The sequence below is a fragment of the Sinohyriopsis cumingii genome, chromosome 6 (assembly GCF_028554795.1).
Source record: "Sinohyriopsis cumingii isolate HCF-2022 chromosome 6, ASM2855479v2, whole genome shotgun sequence".
Classification (NCBI taxonomy): Eukaryota; Metazoa; Mollusca; class Bivalvia; order Unionida; family Unionidae; genus Sinohyriopsis; species Sinohyriopsis cumingii.
The window spans coordinates 153,050,719-153,072,727 of NC_142966.1; the positions used below are offsets into that span (position 1 = coordinate 153,050,719).

At 33.4% G+C, this 22,009-nt stretch overlaps 1 protein-coding gene across 4 annotated transcripts in view; it reads left to right on the plus strand.

Moving 5' to 3' along the window:
* Positions 1–22,009, plus strand: part of LOC149798288 (neurobeachin-like) — a 561,888-nt gene that overhangs the window by 46,503 nt on the left and 493,376 nt on the right. For all 4 annotated transcript variants that reach the window (XM_089963438.1, XM_089963435.1, XM_089963437.1 and 1 more), the window contains exons 4-8: positions 540–640; positions 2,572–2,667; positions 6,755–6,876; positions 8,693–8,819; positions 21,726–21,845. In XM_089963438.1, coding sequence (XP_089819564.1) covers positions 540–640; positions 2,572–2,667; positions 6,755–6,876; positions 8,693–8,819; positions 21,726–21,845 — 566 coding nt within the window. The remainder of the gene's footprint in view (positions 1–539; positions 641–2,571; positions 2,668–6,754; positions 6,877–8,692; positions 8,820–21,725; positions 21,846–22,009) is intronic.

Consider the following 22,009-nt stretch of genomic DNA (forward strand, 5'->3'; position numbering starts at 1 on the left):
GTTTTTGACATTATGCCACTGAATTTGCATTATAAATACAGATTGGGTTAGTTTGCCTTTGCTGGATTCTGTTGTTGTTGTGATCTTTAACGGAGAGCGCTTTAGACCACTCGGCCACTCGGGGCCCCATGCTGGATGTATGGAGAACTATCAATTAAAAAAGATATACAAATTTAAATTGTGAATTTTCTCTTACCCAAGTTTTATGCGAAATTTCAATACATTAACAAGAAATTTATTTGAAAGTATGTAGTAAGATTTTTAAAAAAAAAAGTATTGATTAGATCAGAAACACTGTGCTTTTGAATAGATATAAGTTTTTGCTCAGATCTGGCTAGGGTTCAAAATATACAGTGTCAGATTGGCTAACCAGAGTGAAGTAAACATGTTTGCTACTTGTGAAGCCATTTTGTGCAGAATTAAAAGGTAGGAGTCAAAAATGGCCTGCCATCTACCTAATGTTTAATTGAAACCTTGCAGGCAATTCCATTTACTCTGTTCAAAAGATAAGAGTTATTTCTGTTTTCATTTATTTTTAGATCTTTTAGTGGATATGCTGGGAATATTGGCTGCCTACAGTATCACTGTCAAGGAACTGCGGACCCTGTTTCGCTTTCTTAAAACACAAGATGGGTGTTGGGTAAATTTTACTTTTGTAATATGTCATATTGCTAGGATTTATTGATTGTGTCACTGTTTCATAGTTGAAAGAATTTACTGGAAATCCTTTTTATTAGTCTGTCTGTCTCATATTTAGAATTTACCAGATTTCTGATTTAGAATTTACCAGATTTCTGATTTAGAATTTGCCAGATTTCTGATTTTAAATATAATTTTTAATATAACCATCATTAGACAAAGCATATCATGTTACGATGTCAGTATGATTCATATTTTGTTTCCACACAACAGCCTGAGTTTCCACAATCTGCCATTACCAAACTTTGTCAATGTGAAGGGCTTGCATTTAGAACAAAGAAGAAGTCTATCATTTTTGGATTCAAAAGGTCATAGGTCAAGTTTACAGATACTGAAGAAAGGAAACTGTTTGCAAACATTAATTTGACTTGTATACCAGATGCCATGATCAATCTTTGCAAATACCTTGCATCTGAGATCAGAAGAAACCTATTGATTATGAAGTAAAAGTCAAGGTTACCATGGCTATAAGAAGAAAATTAGTTTCTACATGATATCTTGAGTTATTTATCGGTTACACTGGCTAGACTTTGTGGATGGCTTGTGTTGGATGCTAGAAACTTGTATGTTCATTTTTGGGTCAAAAGGTCAAAGAAAAAGGTCAGCAGGACTGGAAGAAAGAACAAAAATATCTCAGCGAAACTAAAGTTTTGTACAGTATGCTTTGATTTAACATTGTGGATGGTTTATGTCAGAGACAAGTAAAACATCTATTAATTTTCAAATTTTAAGATGAGTGGTCAGGGTCAGTAGAGTTCCAATGAGGAAAACAAGTTTGTACATTTATCTTGAATCATATGAAATAGTAAACCATGGCCAGGCTTATGGATGGCTTGCATTTGAGACAAGGATGGCACCTGTCAAATTTGGGGTCAGTAGGTCAAATGTCAAGGTTACCAAGATTGAAAGAAGATATCTGGTTTCAGCAAAATAACTCATTCTGTGTATTTTACCAAGATCAAATTGTGCAAATTACTTGCATTTTGAGATGGGGAAAACAGCTGTCAGATATTTTGCATGTCAGAGACCAGTATCTCACTCAATAATGCCAGATGGAATCTCTTTTGTGCTCTTTGGGTGCTGTCAAAACCAACTTATGAAATTTTGAGTAGTTTTCCTGGAGAACTTTACCTATCTGCCTCATTAGAGTCACTGAAGAGAAGGAGCAAGCTTCATGCCTTGTCATTGGAGAAGGGTTTTTTATGTTTCATCGCTATTTATAATTTGGTTTTTCTTCTTTGCCAACCTAGTTTTCTGGCTTTGAATCAGCAACCTTTAGATCCCTAGTCTGCACTGGGGATGATCAAGATAGGTTCCATTGCCTAGTTAGATCTTTATGGTTTTATTTGGCTTCCTTAGAAGGGAGAAGGAAGGTTGGGATCATCTCTTTCCACCTGTCTATGGTTCCTCTAACCAAGGAATCAGACAAGGATCATGTTCTTTTTAAATAGAAGGGAATGCAAGTCAGACTGGGATGATGTTCTTTTTAAAAAGAAGGGAATACAATTCAGATTGCAATCATGTTCTTTTTAAATAGGAAGTGATTGCAATTCAGACCGGGATCACGTTCTTTTTAAATAGGAAGAGAATGCAATTCAGACTGGGATCATGTTCTTTTTAAATAGAAAGGGGATGCAATTCAGACTGGAATCATGTTCTTTTTAAATAGAAAGGGAATGCAGTTCAGACTGGAATCATGTTCTTTTTAAATAGGAAGGGACTGCAATTCTGACTGGGATATTCTAAGAGCTGTACCAGTAAAGTGGGACCCAGAAAATGGCATCATATTTGTTTATTTAAGTATATTTTCAGTTATGACATTTATTTGTAAAGTACTTGTTAAGTTATGAAAACTACATTTTTATAATTCAGCCTCGCCACTCAGTGAAGTTACTGTCAGTCTTAAAGGACATGCCTCAGCGTGAGGGACCAGATGAGTTCTTCAGTTTTCCAGGGAAAAAAGGATCAGTAAGGAATCAAATTTAAATATTTCTAAAATGACTGGAAACTTTTTTGTAGGGTAGAGCAAGACAGGTAAAATATGATGCGGGTCATGTAAAATTTGATGCACCTTGTCCCCAGTTTTTTTTTTTAAGTAATAAGAAGGCAGAAAATACAGATTTTATATTATTTTTTACAGAAATGTCCATTTAGGGCAAGTGGAATCTTTTTTTTTTAACACCATGACTCCTTAATTGCAACTCGTGTATTTATTCTGTATCAAGAACACTGTATCTGTACTATATCATTACAGTAGATATTATATCAAGAATATTGTATCTTTGTAAGGAATATTGTAATATATCTGTGGTGTAGATACTATATCTAGAATATTGTATCTATATGATATCACTATGGTAGATACTACATGAAGAATATTGCACAGTCAAACCCAGTTATCCCAATTACATTGGGGGTAAAAACTGAGGAATTTCGTTTCTAAAACAAACGGCATTTTCTAATGCACAATAAAAATAATAATTCAGTCATGCCAGGTTGCCGATAAAAGATTGGATGTCTTTTAAATGAGACTAAGTAACAAGTCATGCATTTTTGCATCACTTAAGTTACTGTAACAATGTCAGTGGTTTAAATAGCACGTGAATAGCCTCATCACTTTAGTAGCCTCAGCAAGACGAGTTTTCTCAAACTAACCAAAATCTATGCCAATATAAGTACATGTACATGTAAGATTATACTTTTTTTAAAGTATTTTTGTTGTTGTTATTGTTGGCTTGTGACTAGTAGCAAAATGTAACTGACCAATATTGTGCATGAAAATCAAAAATCAGTCACTTTTGTTGATCATCAGAGGTTTCGTTACATCTGTATATACCGGTTTTTACTGATAAAATTTGCCCTTGAACCAGAAAAAGACTGACAAACTGTAAAATGTGTTTCAAGGCTTTAAAGTTAACTCTCTCAACATAAAATTCTGTAAGAAGTCAACTTATTCTGTTCATACAGTTGTAATCCCATATCCCTTCTGACCTTGGTCAGTGACTGTCAGCAATAACACAGCCCCAGAAGAAGAGTCAGCTAATCTCTTTGATGGATTGCAAGGCTTTAATATTCGATTTAAGATAAAACATATGAAAGCACTCCTTTCTGTTTCATAGACACGACATTGATCACTTTCTGCTTCATTCTGTTTGCACTGAAGAATCTGTAATCCTGGTACAGCAATTGACAACTTCATTTAAAATATGGCAATTTTAAAAAAAATAAAAATACCTCTGGTGATTTTATTGACGCTTGTTCAAAACAAATTAAAAACATCTTGTACCAGTTTGGTTTTGTTATTTGACTGGTTTCTATTTATAGACAGTTGTAAGTCATGTGATCTAACAATGCTGAATTTGAAGGCTTACATTCACACCGCTCTGGTGGCCTAGTGGTTAGAGCGTCCACCTCAGAAGCAGGAGGTCATGGGTTTGAACCCCGGCCGAGTCATACCAAAGACTTACAAAAATGGTACTAACAGCTGCCTCGCTAGGCGCTCAGCATTAAGAGGTTAGTGCTAGGACTGGTCGGCCTTGTGTCAGGATAATGTGACATGGTGGGACATCATACTACATGTATGTGGCATGATGCCTTAGTGCAAGACATCACTATGAACTGCCACACTGCAGACATCGTAGCAATATGACTGAAAAATTGTTAAAGCTATGTTAAAAGTCCTAATCACACACACACACGTTTCACACCAAGCATAAAAACACTTTAACTATTTACTTTATAATTGTGTAGGGATTAAGTTGGTGACTGATCATGACAGTATTGGAATGGGATTACTCTGTAGTTGTTCCACAAAGCATTATGAATTTTATCCTGATAGTAACTTTGTAAATTTTCAGGTCAGCATCATTAAATATATCTAAAGTACCTAAAAAATTTTTAATATATTGTGTAAAACAAATAGGTATTTTTAGCTACATTTAATGATGTTGGCCTGATGATTTTCTGAGTTACAGATAAGATCAAATTTGCCATGCTGTGTGGAAGGAAATTTATTGTTGTGGTGTTGACATGTGATAAGGTCCTGTAAAGGTCAGAAATGCATTTTTCCAATTCCTTACTTACAATATGATTTTCTCCACTCTATGCAGGCGATAAACCATGCATTGATGAGTATAGTTGATTAGCACTTGTACCAAACAAATTTGGTCATGTACCGACTTTTCCATCCTTGCTGGTAGGAGGTACCAGTAGTTGTGGAAATGCCAGATTATTTCTTGTAAACATTTTCTGAGATGGACATTAAAAGTTAGATTTCCTTGAATTAAGCGGGTTCACTTGTTGCTTCAGACCTTAACTTATGCCCGACATAACGGAGTTATCGACTTAACAGAGGTCAACATAAACAGTGACAAAATAGCATAACAAAGAAGGATTTTTTTGGGACCGGATCAAAACAGTTGACATACACAGGTTCTTGAAATAACTGATGTCGAGATAAGTGGGTTTGACTGTATCTTCCAAAAATATACAGTGATTGATGTATGATAGCGTTATCTTCGCTGCATTTTCTCCATAGTGTTATATTTTACTCTACATTCATTTATGATGGCATTGATAAAAGTATAATGCTGCAGTATACGTTTCTTGCTCATAAAAAAGAAAACTAATATGAATTTGGCAGTCCCAACAGAGGGCTTACGCTAGGTCAGAATTTAGGGAATAGTTGCTTCTTTCTTCCTCCAGATGCCAAGAGGGAGAAGCTTGAGATCATGGGGAGACAGGGTTTCGATTGGCAGATAATGTTCTGTATGCACTTATAATTGAGAGAAGTTTGAGATCACAGGGAGACTTTGTTTTGATAGGCAAATCTTCTATATGCACTTAAGAAATTTGAGATCACAGGGAGACATGGTTTGGGTTGTCAGATAACTTTCTATTTGCATTTATAATTGAGAGAAATCTGAGATCACAGGGAGACTTAGTTTTGATTGCCAAATAATTTTCTAAATGCACTTTTACTTGAGATAAGTTTGAGATGCCAGGGAGACTTGTTTTAGTTTGGCAGATACTATTCTACATGCATTTATGTTTAAGAGAAGTTTGAGATCACAGGGAGACTTGTTTTAGGTTGGCAAATAATTTTTTTTATGCACTTATATTTGAACTATGTTTATATATAAATGTAAGTATTTATGTATGTATGTATATATATATGGTCCTATTGTAAAGCAATTATCATGGCAAAAAAGAGCCAAATGTTATTTGTGTCATCCAGGCATAAATCTGAAACAGGAATTGGAATTTGTCATGTGTCATCACATACCTTGTACATGCAGAATTTGCTTCCATAATTGTTCCAGGTGTTGGCCAAGAAATGATCAACTTTATCTTTTTCTCTGGCAATGAAGGAGTTTGAAGTTGGGTAGCTCAGAGCAAAGTTTTGCTTCACTTTGCATGATGCAAGATCCCATACAACGTATTGTTAAGTGTAACAAAGTATTTGTTATTGTGAATTATATAATTAAGACACATTGATTATCCATTTTGGGTATAATTAGGTGTTGGAATACTTGTGATAATTCATTGAAGTGCTATGCTGGATAATAAGAGACCACTTTCCTACTGTAAGCAGGCCATTCATTGCTTGTATGAAGACCGAACAAAAGCACAAGCATTTTAATAATAGTTTTATTTAGTAATGCAAAGATTTTGGACTACCTAGAAACTTCATGAGAAATCAGTGTAAAGAACATACTGCCACTCTTTAGAATAACTTCACAAAATTGGTATTGAACAATCCTTTCTGTTTAAATTATTATTTAATCTGATGACCAGAAAGTCATACATAAAGACTGCATTGTTTGTAAGTTTTTAAAACATGAATTTACTTTGGAATCTATTTAGTTCAGTCATTAAGACCACTAAAATGTTTTGACTGGAGTGGTCTGTGAGCTCCATTTTATAGCCAAAGTAGACTTGATGGTATGATGCTGATTGCAAAAGATATGGAATAAAGTTTACCGGACTAATTTGGTGCAAATTAATTTTCAAGTTTAAAACAGACTCTAAGGTAAATGCTCACCTGTCTTTTCAGTGCATATCCTTGCCACCAATCAAGAACTGGCCATATCAGAACGGCTGGACCTTTTCCTGTTGGCTGCGACTGGATCCAGTGACTGGGGTTAATGTAGAAAGGGAAAGACCTTTTCTCTTTTGGTAAGCTTACATATCTGCAGTTGAATTAGTGCAGGATTGTCGCTGTATAAAACCTCGTTCATTTATAATAATCATGGAACAACATATTACCTCACTCATAGTAATATTATCTCTCTCTTAAATTATTTTACTTCTGTTGACCATGAATTGACTATTCAAAATAAAATTGTGACTCTGAATAAGCATTGAGATTGAAGTATGGATGTCATATAGCAAAGACTTTATTTTCTCTTGTCTTTGTGCTCATGCAGGGACATAGATATACATACATGCCTTCCATTGAATACAAAAGTGAATTAGACGGCTTGACACCATTTTTGTAGACATCATATTTGAAGCTGAATTCAGCAAATATTCAATTTTGAGGTTGTTTAAGGTGCATTAAAATTGTACCTAATAATAAAAATAATGATAATAATTGAATTGTTTATTTAAGAAGGGCAGTTCAGTTAGAATGTAAATATATCTAGTCTCCTTGAGAACCTTGTCTAATTTATTTGTCAGAAAGTTTTAGTTCAGGAACATAAAGTTGGGCAGTGTCATAATTAAGTTTCCGGCATTAATTGCTTAAAAAAAAATAGCCACTTAATTAACACATCAGAGAAATGATAGGTGACAATAACACATGAAATATAATAACTCAGAAAGCATGGGTCAAACATGCAAGATATTCCTTCCATAAACTTTTAACAGATTTTACTGGTTTAGCATGCACAGGCAATGAGATTCATATCCTTGCTCCAGAATATTAAAAAAGTACACCTAAACTGTTTAGTATTTTCTTAAACAAGGGGGTGGGGTTTCAAGCGACTTGGTGAGGATGATGTTGAATTATATTACCCCTGAATTTGGTGAAACATTTTCTCCATGCATTTTCTCATATTACAATTTAAACATTTATAAAGAAATGTTGCCTTATGAAAGTTTAGTCAGTTATATATGTGTAGCCTGTATTTAGTTGCACTCCATTCAACAAATTTGATAGATAGTGCCAAAGACATGTAAGAGCATAAATCAGACTAAATAAAATAAAAATTTGCATGGCAATTTACCACTAAATTTACAGCTTTGTGGCAGAGGTTTTATCCATCCAAGGGGAAGTAAGTAACCTATATAAGGTGGAGCTCTAGAGTTTCATATTTTACATAGGGTTGGGTGAATTTTACAGATACAACTCTGAATCTTGGCAAAATTTTATATTTGATTGGATTTTGATAAACAGTTTTATAGCATTCTGATAGTGAAGTTAAGGTCAAAGGTCTTGACTCAGAATTTCAGGTGTAATGGCTTGTGAGCATGGTAACACAAAGTATGAACAAATTTTTATCAAACCGAGTGTGTGGATATTACAGTAGGATATTTAAATGATACCTGTTTAGTAACTAGTTTCTTGTTTATTTTGCCTCCAAATGTATTAATTATAGATTTAATTAGGCTTAGCATATCTAGACCATAACTGAAACAAGTTGAGTGATTTTCTGTCCATGATACATTCAAGGTCAAAGGTCATGACAAAGAATTTTTTACTATATTCAAGGTGTCTTCAGAACATGTTAACTAAAAATACTAGATAATATTATTATCGATTTTTTGTTTGTGTTTCTCAGGAATATCTGAGTTGGTTTACATGTACATCAGTTAAAAACAGTATAAGAATAGAAGCAGCTGACGTAATGTGGATTCTTGGGGGAAATAAATTGCTAGAAGAGCATTGTAAGTTCCTTTGAAGAACTCTTTATTTCATTTAATCATGAGTCTTTGCTTTTGGTCTCAGGTAGGGACAACTCTCCGTTGATTGTTGTTTCTTATTTTCCAGTTTCCGTACAAACAAAGGGGTTGGATACTCAGGTCACTTTATTGGCAATTCATTAGTTATCACGTCAATGAAGATCAAAGGCAAGGGTTTTCAACACTGTGTCAAGTACGAGTTTCAGCCAAGAAAGGTGTGTACTAGTGATTTAAGTGTGGACACGTGTCCATGTATTTGGACCTTTTTGTTCAGTGTTTATCATTTTTCACTTGCATCAACAGCATCTTCCTGTTTTTGTTTCTTGGCTCGTCTTTATGTTCTCATCTCCTGGCTCATCTTCCTGTTCTCATCTTTCCATTTCATAGAGCTTTTGAAGAAAACAGGAAAAGACTTTGTGATCTAAACTCTCCATCCATGTGCATATATGCAGCTGATTCTAAATGATGCAAGACATAGAATGTAAATCTATGGATAGGATTTATGCATGTATGTAAATTCTAAACGATGCAAGATATAGACTGTAAGTGTATGGATAGGATTGATGTATGTATGTAAATTCTAAACCATGCAAGATATAGACTGTGAGTCTATGGATAGGATTGATGCATGTATGTAAATTCTAAACGATGCAAGATATAGACTGTAAGTGTATGGATAGGATTGTTGCATGTATGTGCATTCTAAACAATGCAAGATATAGACTGTGAGTCTATGGATAGGATTGAAGAATGTATGTAAATTCTAAACGATGCAAGATATAGACTGTAAGTCAATGGATAGGACTGATGCATGTATGTATATTCTAAATGATGCAAGATATAGACTGTAAGTCTATGGATAGGATTGATGCATGTATGTAAATTCTAGGGGCCCCGAGTGGCCGAGTGGTCTAAAGCGCTCTTCGTTACGGATCACTGCCATCTCACCTCTGTCTGCGGCGGTTCGAGTCTAAGATTCAGCCAATGTGGGCATGTGAGAAAGCTTGCCAGTAGCTTCTCGTGGGTCGGTGGTTCTTTCTGGGGTTTTCCGGGTTCATCCTCCACCATTAATACTGGCCGCCATGTATAGCCTATCGTGCTGAAAAATGGCATTAAACCCCACAACAACAACAACATGTAAATTCTAAACCATGCAAGATATAGCCTGTAAGTGTATGGATAGGATTGATGCATGTATGTAATTCTAAACCATGCAAGATACAGACTGTAAGTCTATTGATAGGATTGATGTATGTATGTAAATTCTAAATGATGCAAGATATAGACTGTAAGTCTATGGATAGGATTGATGAATGTATGTAAATTCTAAACCATGCAAGATATAGACTGTAAGTCTGTGGATAGGATTGATGCATGTATGTAAATTCTAAACCATGCAAGATATAGACTGTAAGTCTGTGGATAGGATTGATGTATGTATGCAAATTCTAAACCACGCAAGATACAGACTGTAAGTCTATGGATAGGATTGATGCATGTATGTAATTCTAAACCATGCAAGATACAGACTGTAAGTCAATGGATAGGATTGATGAATGTATGTAAATTCTAAATGATGCAAGATATAGACTGTAAGTCTATGGATAGGATTGATGCATGCATGTAAATTCTAAACCATGCAAGGTATAGACTGTCAGTCAATGGATAGGATTGATGCATGTATGTAAATTCTAAAGGATGCCAGATATAGACTGTAAGTCTATGGATAGGATTGATGCATGTATGTAAATTCTAAATGATGCAAGATATAGACTGTAAGTCTATGGATAGGATTGATGCATGTATGTAAATTCTAAACCATGCAAGATATAGACTGTAAGTCTATGGATAGGATTGATGCATGTATGTAAATTCTAAAGGATGCCAGATATAGACTGTAAGTCTATGGATAGGATTGATGCATGTATGTAAATTCTAAATGATGCAAGATATAGACTGTAAGTCTATGGATAGGATTGATGAATGTATGTAAATTCTAAACCATGCAAGATATAGACTGTAAGTGTATGGATAGGATTGATGCATGTATGTAAATTCTAAACCTTGCAAGATATAGACTGTGAGTCTATGAATAGGATTTATGCATGTATGTAAATTCTAAATGATGCAAGATATAGACTGTAAGTCTGTGGATAGGATTGATGTATGTATGCAAAATTCTAAACCATGCAAGATATAGACTGTAAGTCTATGGATAGGATTGATGCATGTATGTATATTCTAAATGATGCAAGATATAGACTGTGAGTCTATGAATAGGATTGATGCATGTATGTAAATTCTAAACCATGCAAGATATAGACTGTGAGTCTATGAATAGGATTGATGCATGTATGTAAATTCTAAAGGATGCCAGATATAGACTGTAAGTCTATGGATAGGATTGATGCATGTATGTATATTCTAAACCATGCAAGATATAGACTGTAAGTCTATGGATAGGATTGATGCATGTATGTATATTCTAAACCATGCAAGATATAGACTGTGAGTCTATGGATAGGATTGATGCATGTGTGTATATTCTAAACCATGCAAGATATAGACTGTAAGTCTATGGATAGGATTGATACATGTATGTAAATTCTAAATGATGCAAGATATAGACTGTGAGTCTATGAATAGGATTGATGCATGTATGTAAATTCTAAATGATGCAAGATATAGACTGTAAGTCTATGGATAGGATTGATGCATGCATGTAAATTCTAAACCATGCAAGGTATAGACTGTCAGTCAATGGATAGGATTGATGCATGTATGTAAATTCTAAATGATGCAAGATATAGACTGTAAGTCAATGGATAGGATTGATGCATGTATGTAAATTCTAAACGATGCAGGATATAGACAGTAAAGTCAATGGATAGGATTGATGCATGTATGTAAATTCTAAATGATGCAAGATATAGACTGTAAAGTCAATGGATAGGATTGATGGATGTATGTAAATTCTAAACCATGCAAGATATAGACTGTAAGTCTATGGATAGGATTGATGCATGTATGTAAATTCTAAAGGATGCCAGATATAGACTGTAAGTCTATGGATAGGATTGATGCATGTATGTAAATTCTAAATGATGCAAGATATAGACTGTAAGTCTATGGATAGGATTGATGAATGTATGTAAATTCTAAACCATGCAAGATATAGACTGTAAGTGTATGGATAGGATTGATGCATGTATGTAAATTCTAAACCTTGCAAGATATAGACTGTGAGTCTATGAATAGGATTTATGCATGTATGTAAATTCTAAATGATGCAAGATATAGACTGTAAGTCTGTGGATAGGATTGATGTATGTATGCAAAATTCTAAACCATGCAAGATATAGACTGTAAGTCTATGGATAGGATTGATGCATGTATGTATATTCTAAATGATGCAAGATATAGACTGTGAGTCTATGAATAGGATTGATGCATGTATGTAAATTCTAAACCATGCAAGATATAGACTGTGAGTCTATGAATAGGATTGATGCATGTATGTAAATTCTAAAGGATGCCAGATATAGACTGTAAGTCTATGGATAGGATTGATGCATGTATGTATATTCTAAACCATGCAAGATATAGACTGTAAGTCTATGGATAGGATTGATGCATGTATGTATATTCTAAACCATGCAAGATATAGACTGTGAGTCTATGGATAGGATTGATGCATGTGTGTATATTCTAAACCATGCAAGATATAGACTGTAAGTCTATGGATAGGATTGATACATGTATGTAAATTCTAAATGATGCAAGATATAGACTGTGAGTCTATGAATAGGATTGATGCATGTATGTAAATTCTAAATGATGCAAGATATAGACTGTAAAGTCAATGGATCGGATTAATGGATGTATGTAAATTCTAAACCATGCAAGATATAGACTGTAAGACTGTGGATAGGATTGATGCATGTATGTAAATTCTAAACCATGCAAGATATAGACTGTAAGTCTACGGATAGGATTGATGCATGTATGTATATTCTAAACGATGCAAGATATAGACTGTAAAGTCAATGGATAGGATTGATGCATGTATGTAAATTCTAAACCATGCAAGATATAGACTGTGAGTCAATGGATAGGATTGATGCATGTATGTAAATTCTAAACCATGCAAGATATAGACTGTAAGTCTATGGATAGGATTGATGCATTTATGTAAATTCTAAATGATGCAAGATATAGACTGTAAGTCTATGGATAGGATTGATGAATGTATGTAAATTCTAAACCATGCAAGATATAGACTGTCAGTCTATGGATAGGACTGATGGATGTATGTAAATTTTAAACCATGCAAGATATAGACTGTAAGACTGTGGATAGGATTGATGCATGTATGTATATTCTAAACCATGCAAGATATAGACTGTAAAGTCAATGGATAGGATTGATGGATGTATGTAAATTCTAAACCATGCAAGATATAGACTGTGAGTCTATGAATAGGATTGATGCATGTATGTAAATTCTAAATGATGCAAGATATAGACTGTAAAGTCAATGGATAGGATTGATGGATGTATGTAAATTCTAAACCATGCAAGATATTGACTGTGAGTCTATGAATAGGATTGATGCATGTATGTAAATTCTAAACCATGCCAGATATAGACTGTAAGTCTATGAATAGGATTGATGCATGTATCTAAATTCTAAACCATGCAATATATAGACTGAGAATCTATGAATAGGATTGATGCATGTATGTAAATTCTAAACCATGCAAAATATAGACTGTAAGTCTATGAATAGGATTGATGCATGTATGTAAATTCTAAACCATGCAAGATATAGACTGTGAGTCTATGGATAGGATTGATGCATGTATGTAAATTCTAAACCATGCCAGATATAGACTGTAAGTCTATGAATAGGATTGATGCATGTATCTAAATTCTAAACCATGCAATATATAGACTGTGAATCTATGAATAGGATTGATGCATGTATGTAAATTCTAAACCATGCAAAATATAGACTGTGAGTCTATGAATAGGATTGATGCATGTATGTAAATTCTAAACCATGCAAGATATAGACTGTAAAGTCAATGGATAGGATTGATGGATGTATGTAAATTCTAAACCATGCAAGATATAGACTGTAAGTCTATGGATAGGATTGATGCATGTATGTAAATTCTAAACCATGCAAGATATAGACTGTGAGTCTATGGATAGGATTGATGCATGTATGTAAATTCTAAACCATGCAAAATATAGACTGTAAAGTCAATGGATAGGATTGATGGATGTATGTAAATTCTAAACCATGCAAGATATAGACTGTAAGACTGTGGATAGGATTGATGCATGTATGTAAATTCTAAACCATGCAAGATATAGACTGTAAGTCTATGGATAGGATTGATGCATGTATGTAAATTCTAAACCATGCAAGATATAGACTGTGAGTCTATGGATAGGATTGATGCATGTATGTAAATTCTAAACCATGCAAAATATAGACTGTAAAGTCAATGGATAGGATTGATGGATGTATGTAAATTCTAAACCATGCAAGATATAGACTGTAAGACTGTGGATAGGATTGATGCATGTATGTAAATTCTAAACCATGCAAGATATAGACTGTAAGTCTATGAATAGGATTGATGAATGTATGTAAATTCTAAACCATGCAAGATATAGACTGTAAAGTCAATGGATAGGATTGATGGATGTATGTAAATTCTAAACCATGCAAGATATAGACTGTAAGACTGTGGATAGGATTGATGCATGTATGTAAATTCTAAACCATGCAAGATATAGACTGTAAGTCTATGAATAGGATTGATGAATGTATGTAAATTCTAAACCATGCAAGATATAGACTGTAAGTCTATGAATAGGATTGATGCATGTATGTAAATTCTAAACCATGCAAGATATAGACTGTGAGTCTATGGATAGGATTGATGAATGTATGTAAATTCTAAACCATGCAAGATATAGACTGTAAGTCTATGGATAGGATTGATGTATGTATGTAAATTCTAAATGATGCAAGATATAGACTGTAAAGTCAATGGATAGGATTGATGGATGTATGTAAATTCTAAACCATGCAAGATATAGACTGTAAGTCTATGAATAGGATTGATGCATGTATGTAAATTCTAAACCATGCAAGATATAGACTGTGAGTCTATGGATAGGATTGATGAATGTATGTAAATTCTAAACCATGCAAGATATAGACTGTAAGTCAATGGATAGGATTGATGTATGTATGTAAATTCTAAATGATGCAAGATATAGACTGTAAAGTCAATGGATAGGATTGATGGATGTATGTAAATTCTAAACCATGCAAGATATAGACTGTAAGTCTATGAATAGGATTGATGCATGTATGTAAATTCTAAACCATGCAAGATATAGACTGTGAGTCTATGGATAGGATTGATGCATGTATGTATATTCTAAACCATACAAGATATAGACTGTAAGTCTATGGATAGGATTGATGCATGTATCTAAATTCTAAACCATGCCAGATATAGACTGTAAGTCTATGAATAGGATTGATGCATGTATCTAAATTCTAAACCATGCAATATATAAACTGTGAATCTATGAATAGGATTGATGGATGTATGTAAATTCTAAACCATGCAAGATATAGACTGTAAGACTGTGGATAGGATTGATGCATGTATATAAATTCTAAACCATGCAAGATATAGACTGTAAAGTCAATGGATAGGATTGATGGATGTATGTAAATTCTAAATGATGCAAGATATAGACTGTAAGTCAATGGATAGGATTGATGAATGTATGTAAATTCTAAATGATGCAAGATATAGACTGTAAAGTCAATGGATAGGATTGATGGATGTATGTAAATTCTAAACCATGCAAGATATAGACTGTAAGTCTGTGGATAGGATTGATGCATGTATGTAAATTCTAAATGATGCAAGATATAGACTGTAAAGTCAATGGATAGGATTGATGGATGTATGTAAATTTTAAACCATGCAAGATATAGACTGTAAGTCTGTGGATAGGATTGATGCATGCATGTATATTCTAAACCATGCAAGATATAGACTGTAAGTCTATGAATATGATTGATGCATGTATGTAAGTTCTAAACCATGCAAGATATAGACTGTAAGTCTATGAATAGGATTGATGCATGTATGTAAATTCTAAATGATGCAAGATATAGACTGTAAAGTCAATGGATAGGATTGATGGATGTATGTAAATTCTAAACCATGCAAGATATAGACTGTAAGTCTATGAATATGATTGATGCATGTATGTAAGTTCTAAACCATGCAAGATATAGACTGTAAGTCTATGAATAGGATTGATGAATGTATGTAAATTCTAAACCATGCAAGATATAGACTGTGAGTCTATGAATAGGATTGATGCATGTATGTAAATTCTAAATGATGCAAGATATAGACTGTAAAGTCAATGGATAGGATTGATGGATGTATGTAAATTCTAAACATTGCAAGATATAGACTGTAAGTCTATGAATATGATTGATGCATGTATGTAAGTTCTAAACCATGCAAGATATAGACTGTAAGTCTATGAATAGGATTGATGAATGTATGTAAATTCTAAACCATGCAAGATATAGACTAAGTCTATGAATAGGATTGATGCATGTATGTAAATTCTAAATGATGCAAGATATAGACTGTAAGTCTATGGATAGGATTGATGCATGTATGTAAATTCTAAACCATGCAAAATATAGACTGTAAGTCTATGGATAGGATTGATGCATGTATGTAAATTCTAAACGATGCAAGATATAGACTGTAAGTCTATGGATAGGATTGATGCATGTATGTAAATTCTAAACCATGCAAGATATAGACTAAGTCTATGAATAGGATTGATGCATGTATGTAAATTCTAAACGATGCAAGATATAGACTGTAAGTCTATGGATAGGATTGATGCATGTATGTAAATTCTAAACCATGCAAAATATAGACTGTAAGTCTATGGATAGGATTGATGCATGTATGTATATTCTAAACCATGCAAGATATAGACTGTAAAGTCAATGGATAGGATTGATGGATGTATGTAAATTCTAAACCATGCAAGATATAGACTGTAAGTCTATGAATAGGATTGATGCATGTATGTAAATTCTAAATGATGCAAGATATAGACTGTAAAGTCAATGGATAGGATTGATGGATGTATGTAAATTCTAAACCATGCAAGATATTGACTGTGAGTCTATGAATAGGATTGATGCATGTATGTAAATTCTAAACCATGCAAGATATAGACTGTGAGTCTATGAATAGGATTGATGCATGTATGTAAATTCTAAATGATGCAAGATATAGACTGTAAAGTCAATGGATAGGATTGATGGATGTATGTAAATTCTAAACCATGCAAGATATAGACTGTAAGACTGTGGATAGGATTGATGCATGTATGTAAATTCTAAACCATGCAAGATATAGACTGTGAGTCTATGGATAGGATTGATGCATGTATCTATATTCTAAACCATGCAAGATATAGACTGTAAGTCTATGGATAGGATTGATGCATGTATGTAAATTCTAAACCATGCCAGATATAGACTGTAAGTCTATGAATAGGATTGATGCATGTATCTAAATTCTAAACCATGCAATATATAGACTGTGAATCTATGAATAGGATTGATGCATGTATGTAAATTCTAAACCACGCAAGATACAGACTGTGAGTCTATGGATAGGATTGATGCATGTATGTAAATTCTAAACCATGCAAGATATAGACTGTGAGTCTATGGATAGGATTGATGCATGTATGTAAATTCTAAATGATGCAAGATATAGACTGTAAGTCTATGAATAGGATTGATGCATGTATGTAAATTCTAAACCATGCAAGATATAGACTGTGAGTCTATGGATAGGATTGATGCATGTATGTAAATTCTAAACCATGCAAAATATCGACTGTAAGCCTGTGAATAGGATTGATGGATGTATGTAAATTCTAAACCATGCAAGATATAGACTGTAAAGTCAATGGATAGGATTGATGGATGTATGTAAATTCTAAACCATGCAAGATATAGACTGTAAGACTGTGGATAGGATTGATGCATGTATGTAAATTCTAAACCATGCAAGATATAGACTGTAAAGTCAATGGATAGGATTGATGTATGTATGTAAATTCTTAACCATACAAGTTAGAGAATACAAATCAATATGATGTATGCATTTTTTATAAATTCCAAAGCATGCTAGATATAGACTGTAAATTGTTGGATATGATTGATGCATTGATCTAAATTGTAAACCATGCAGAGAATACAAATCATTGGATATGATTTATGCACATATGTAAATTCTAAACCGTGCAAGATAGAGAATGCAAATCATTGGGTATATGTAATGCATATATATATGCTTTTACATAAAAAAATTTCCCCCTTAGTTATTTTTCACAGGTGGCGCACATTTTCGTACTTCCTGGTAGTAACAGAAAATGAGCATTAACCAAGAGGATGAAAAGTACCTCAGTGAAATCAATATTGATAATGTAAACATTGTGTATACGGACATAATCAATTTATGATAGGGTGCGAACATAATTTGATGCCCATACACAAGGCACTAGATTTGTTGCTTTAAAACTGTTCCATTGTTTTAATTTATTGGTTAAATTCCCATTTATGCCAATGAAAAAGGAACCAAAGATGGCTTCCCAATGTTGACCAACTTTGTGTGTGTGTGTGTATATATATATATATATATATATATGTAGGCATAATTAAAAGAATCAAAAGTCAGCTTCTGGGTTCAGCTTGCTTTGTAATAAGATAACCTTTGAATTTTATATCCTTCCCTGGAAGTTCAGATAATGAGTTTATTGCTAGCTACCAGTTGTGTTTATTCACCACCTGGACTTCTTTTTATTTGCCATCTGTAATCATAATTGATACAAACAGGCAGGGTAAATAGTATACACAGCATTAACTTGCTTTAATAATACTTCTTGTAACCCATGCTAGTGAAAAGATTGTCATTTGCAATATAGTTGGTAGATTATTTTATTTTGATGGTCCTGTCTTCCTGTTAAAATGTTGGGAACAAATTCTTGTTTGGTCATTGTTGACATACATAAAGTTTGGTCTCACATTTTTGCGTTGTTTAATCCATACTTTTTGTATGCGATTCTCGGCCACAAGACAATGCATGGAAACCTTCTTCCCACAATTTTTTACACCATAATTCTTACAAATGCAACAATATCTTTCATGTGATGGCATTTCTCTTTATGATTACTTAACCTGTCATAATGACACTGTTGTTTATTGTTAACATTCTTACTGCCTGGAAGTGCTATCTAATAGAAGATAACAATACTTTCTGTATAGGCCTATAAATTTCAAAGCATGCTTGATATAAAAGGTAAATTGTTGGATATGATTAATGCATGTATGTAATTTCTAAACCATGCAACATAGAGAATACAAATCATTAGAGATGTTGATACATGTATGTAAATTCTAAACCATACAGAGAATACAAATCATTGGATATGATTGATTCATGTATGTAAATTCTCAACCATACAAGATAAAGAATATAAATCATTAATGGTGTTGATACATGTATGTAAATTCTAAACCATACAGAGAATACAAATCATTTCATATAATTGATTCATGTATGTAAATTCTCAACCATACAAGATAGAGAATATAAATCATTGGATATATTGATTTACGTTTGTAAATTCTAAACGATGTGAGATGTAAGACTGTAAATTTTCGGATATGACTGTGGCCTGTATGTAAATGTTTCAGTAGTTGTAGAATTTGGATTCACTTATTTGGAGTAAGAAATTTGTTGTGAAATGGGGTAGAGGCATCATATAAATTCATTCTTCTTCTTTCTTTATTCTCTCAGACTATCTTTTACCTCACTGTGTATCTTCAACTTTTCTCTACTTTCTCTCAACTCACTTATTTTTATGTATATAATTTTCAATGTTTTATGGAAAATAATGTTTTAGTTTTATAATTCATGGATTAGGTGGGGAGACCTATTATTTCCCCCATAGCAGATAATTGTTCATTGTGTCTTTAAATTTGTGGTTTGTAGCAGCACCAAAATTAAAAAAATTCATACCACACAAAAATAATGAATTGACAGTACAGTGGTCCCCCTCTTGAGTGCCCCCCTGATCAGCGGCCACCCGCTTTTTTATGGTAAAAATCCTTTGCCACCAATGAGTTTGTCTTCAAAAGTACCCCTCAAGAATGGCCACTTCTCTAATGCAACCAGCAGCAAGCATATTAGTACAAAAATATAAGATGTTCCCCTCACAAACGGCCACAATTTATTTTAAATGTGGCTAGAACCAGTAATTAATTTATATGATAAGGTAGGTAATCTAATCAACTCTACTGATACGTGTCTCTCAATGTCAGGTTTTCATTACTGAAAGAAGTGTTGGCAAAAGTACATGTAACACTAAGATTAATATTATATCATTATCTGTAAAAGCCGACATTTACAGGAAATGGCTAAACATTGTCATGATAAAGTTTTGAGCTTCACACAGATGTCGAGTTCCTCTCTTTGACAGTTACAGTCAGTCATAATTGCCAAGATCATAACATGGTCGGTATAGGCTAAATATAGATTTTGTGGATTCAGTGAGAAATTAACCTTGAACAAAACAGAACCAAAGACCCAAAAATCATGTGCAGTACTGTACAATTAGCAACACTGGAATAAATCATTACAAAACTTTAGCATGTCATCATGTGAACGGAAACTTGTTACTTTTGACTCAATGACATGGGGGGGAGCTTGCCGAGCAATCGAGTAATTTTAAGCGGAAAGGACTCAAATAAATGACATAACAGATAAAGAGAATATCCAACAACAATGAGAAAATAGAACAAATGGAAAGAGGATTAATCATATATACCAAGAATTACATGACATTTTTTTAGTGGTTTTGAAATGTGCATGACAACAATACCCCATTTGCATTTCTCACTTATGTCTAGAATAAAAACTCTTAATGTATGTTCAGTTGAAAAAAGTCTGTTCTTAAGACAAAAAGAACCATTTAACAATTAATGTTACTTTTAAATGAAGATTTTAAATGCTTTAAAGTATGTAGCTTTCTTACTACATACATGACATATACTTTTCACAAAAAATTTAGTCCCCTGAAAGGCCACCCATTTTATAAGGCTACTTTCTCCTTGCAGAAGGGGTGACTGTATACGATGTCGATCACTGTACTTTGCTCTGTATCATGATCTGCCTTTGCTTGCTACAGATTATATATATATATATATATATATATATATATATACCTGTTCTGTCTTTGCTTGCTACAGATTATATGTATCATGATCTGTCTTTGCTTGCTACAGATTATATGTATCATGATCTGTCTTTGCTTGCTACAGATTTTATGTATCATGATCTGTCTTTGCTTGCTACAGATTTTATGTATCATGATCTGTCTTTGCTCGCTACAGATTATATGTATCATGATCTGTCTTTGCTTGCTACAGATTTTATGTATCATGATCTGTCTTTGCTTGCTACAGATTATATACATACCTGTTCTGTCTTTGCTTGCTACAGATTATATGTATCATGATCTGTCTTTGCTTGGTACAGATTTTATGTATCATGATCTGTCTTTGCTTGCTACAGATTATATGTATCATGATCTGTCTTTGCTTGGTACAGATTTTATGTATCATGATCTGTCTTTGCTTGCTACAGATTATATATATACCTGTTCTGTCTTTGCTTGCTACAGATTATATGTATCATGATCTGTCTTTGCTTGCTACAGATCATATGTATCATGATCTGTCTTTGCTTGCTACAGATTATATATATATATATATACCTGTTTCATTGTAAATTGCATATCTGATTGACATACAAAGCTGATGAAATTAATGTGTTTTCAGTATTGTTATCTGCAGTATAGTGAAATTGAGATTCAAAGTTTAGCATTTGAACACCTCTCAAGCTTAAAAAAGAAAATCTATGTCCATGTGTTTTGTTATTTTGATAAACTTGTTCTCTGTTTTAGTGGTACATGGTGTCAGTTGTGCATGTTTATAACCGATGGAGCAAGTCTGAGATCAGATGCTATGTGGATGGACAGCTGGCATCAGGGACAGAGATGTCGTGGCTTGTCAGTACTAATGATGTATGTTTCTCATTTTTCATTGTTTTTCTTCCTTATGTACAGCAGTATACACAGTGACTTAAAGACTGTGTAAAATTCACAAAGTTGTTTTCTTTTTATATGTCTTCAGACTAATTCAGTTGAATTGATTTAACAGCCAGCAATTTTTATTATGTGCTGCAGAT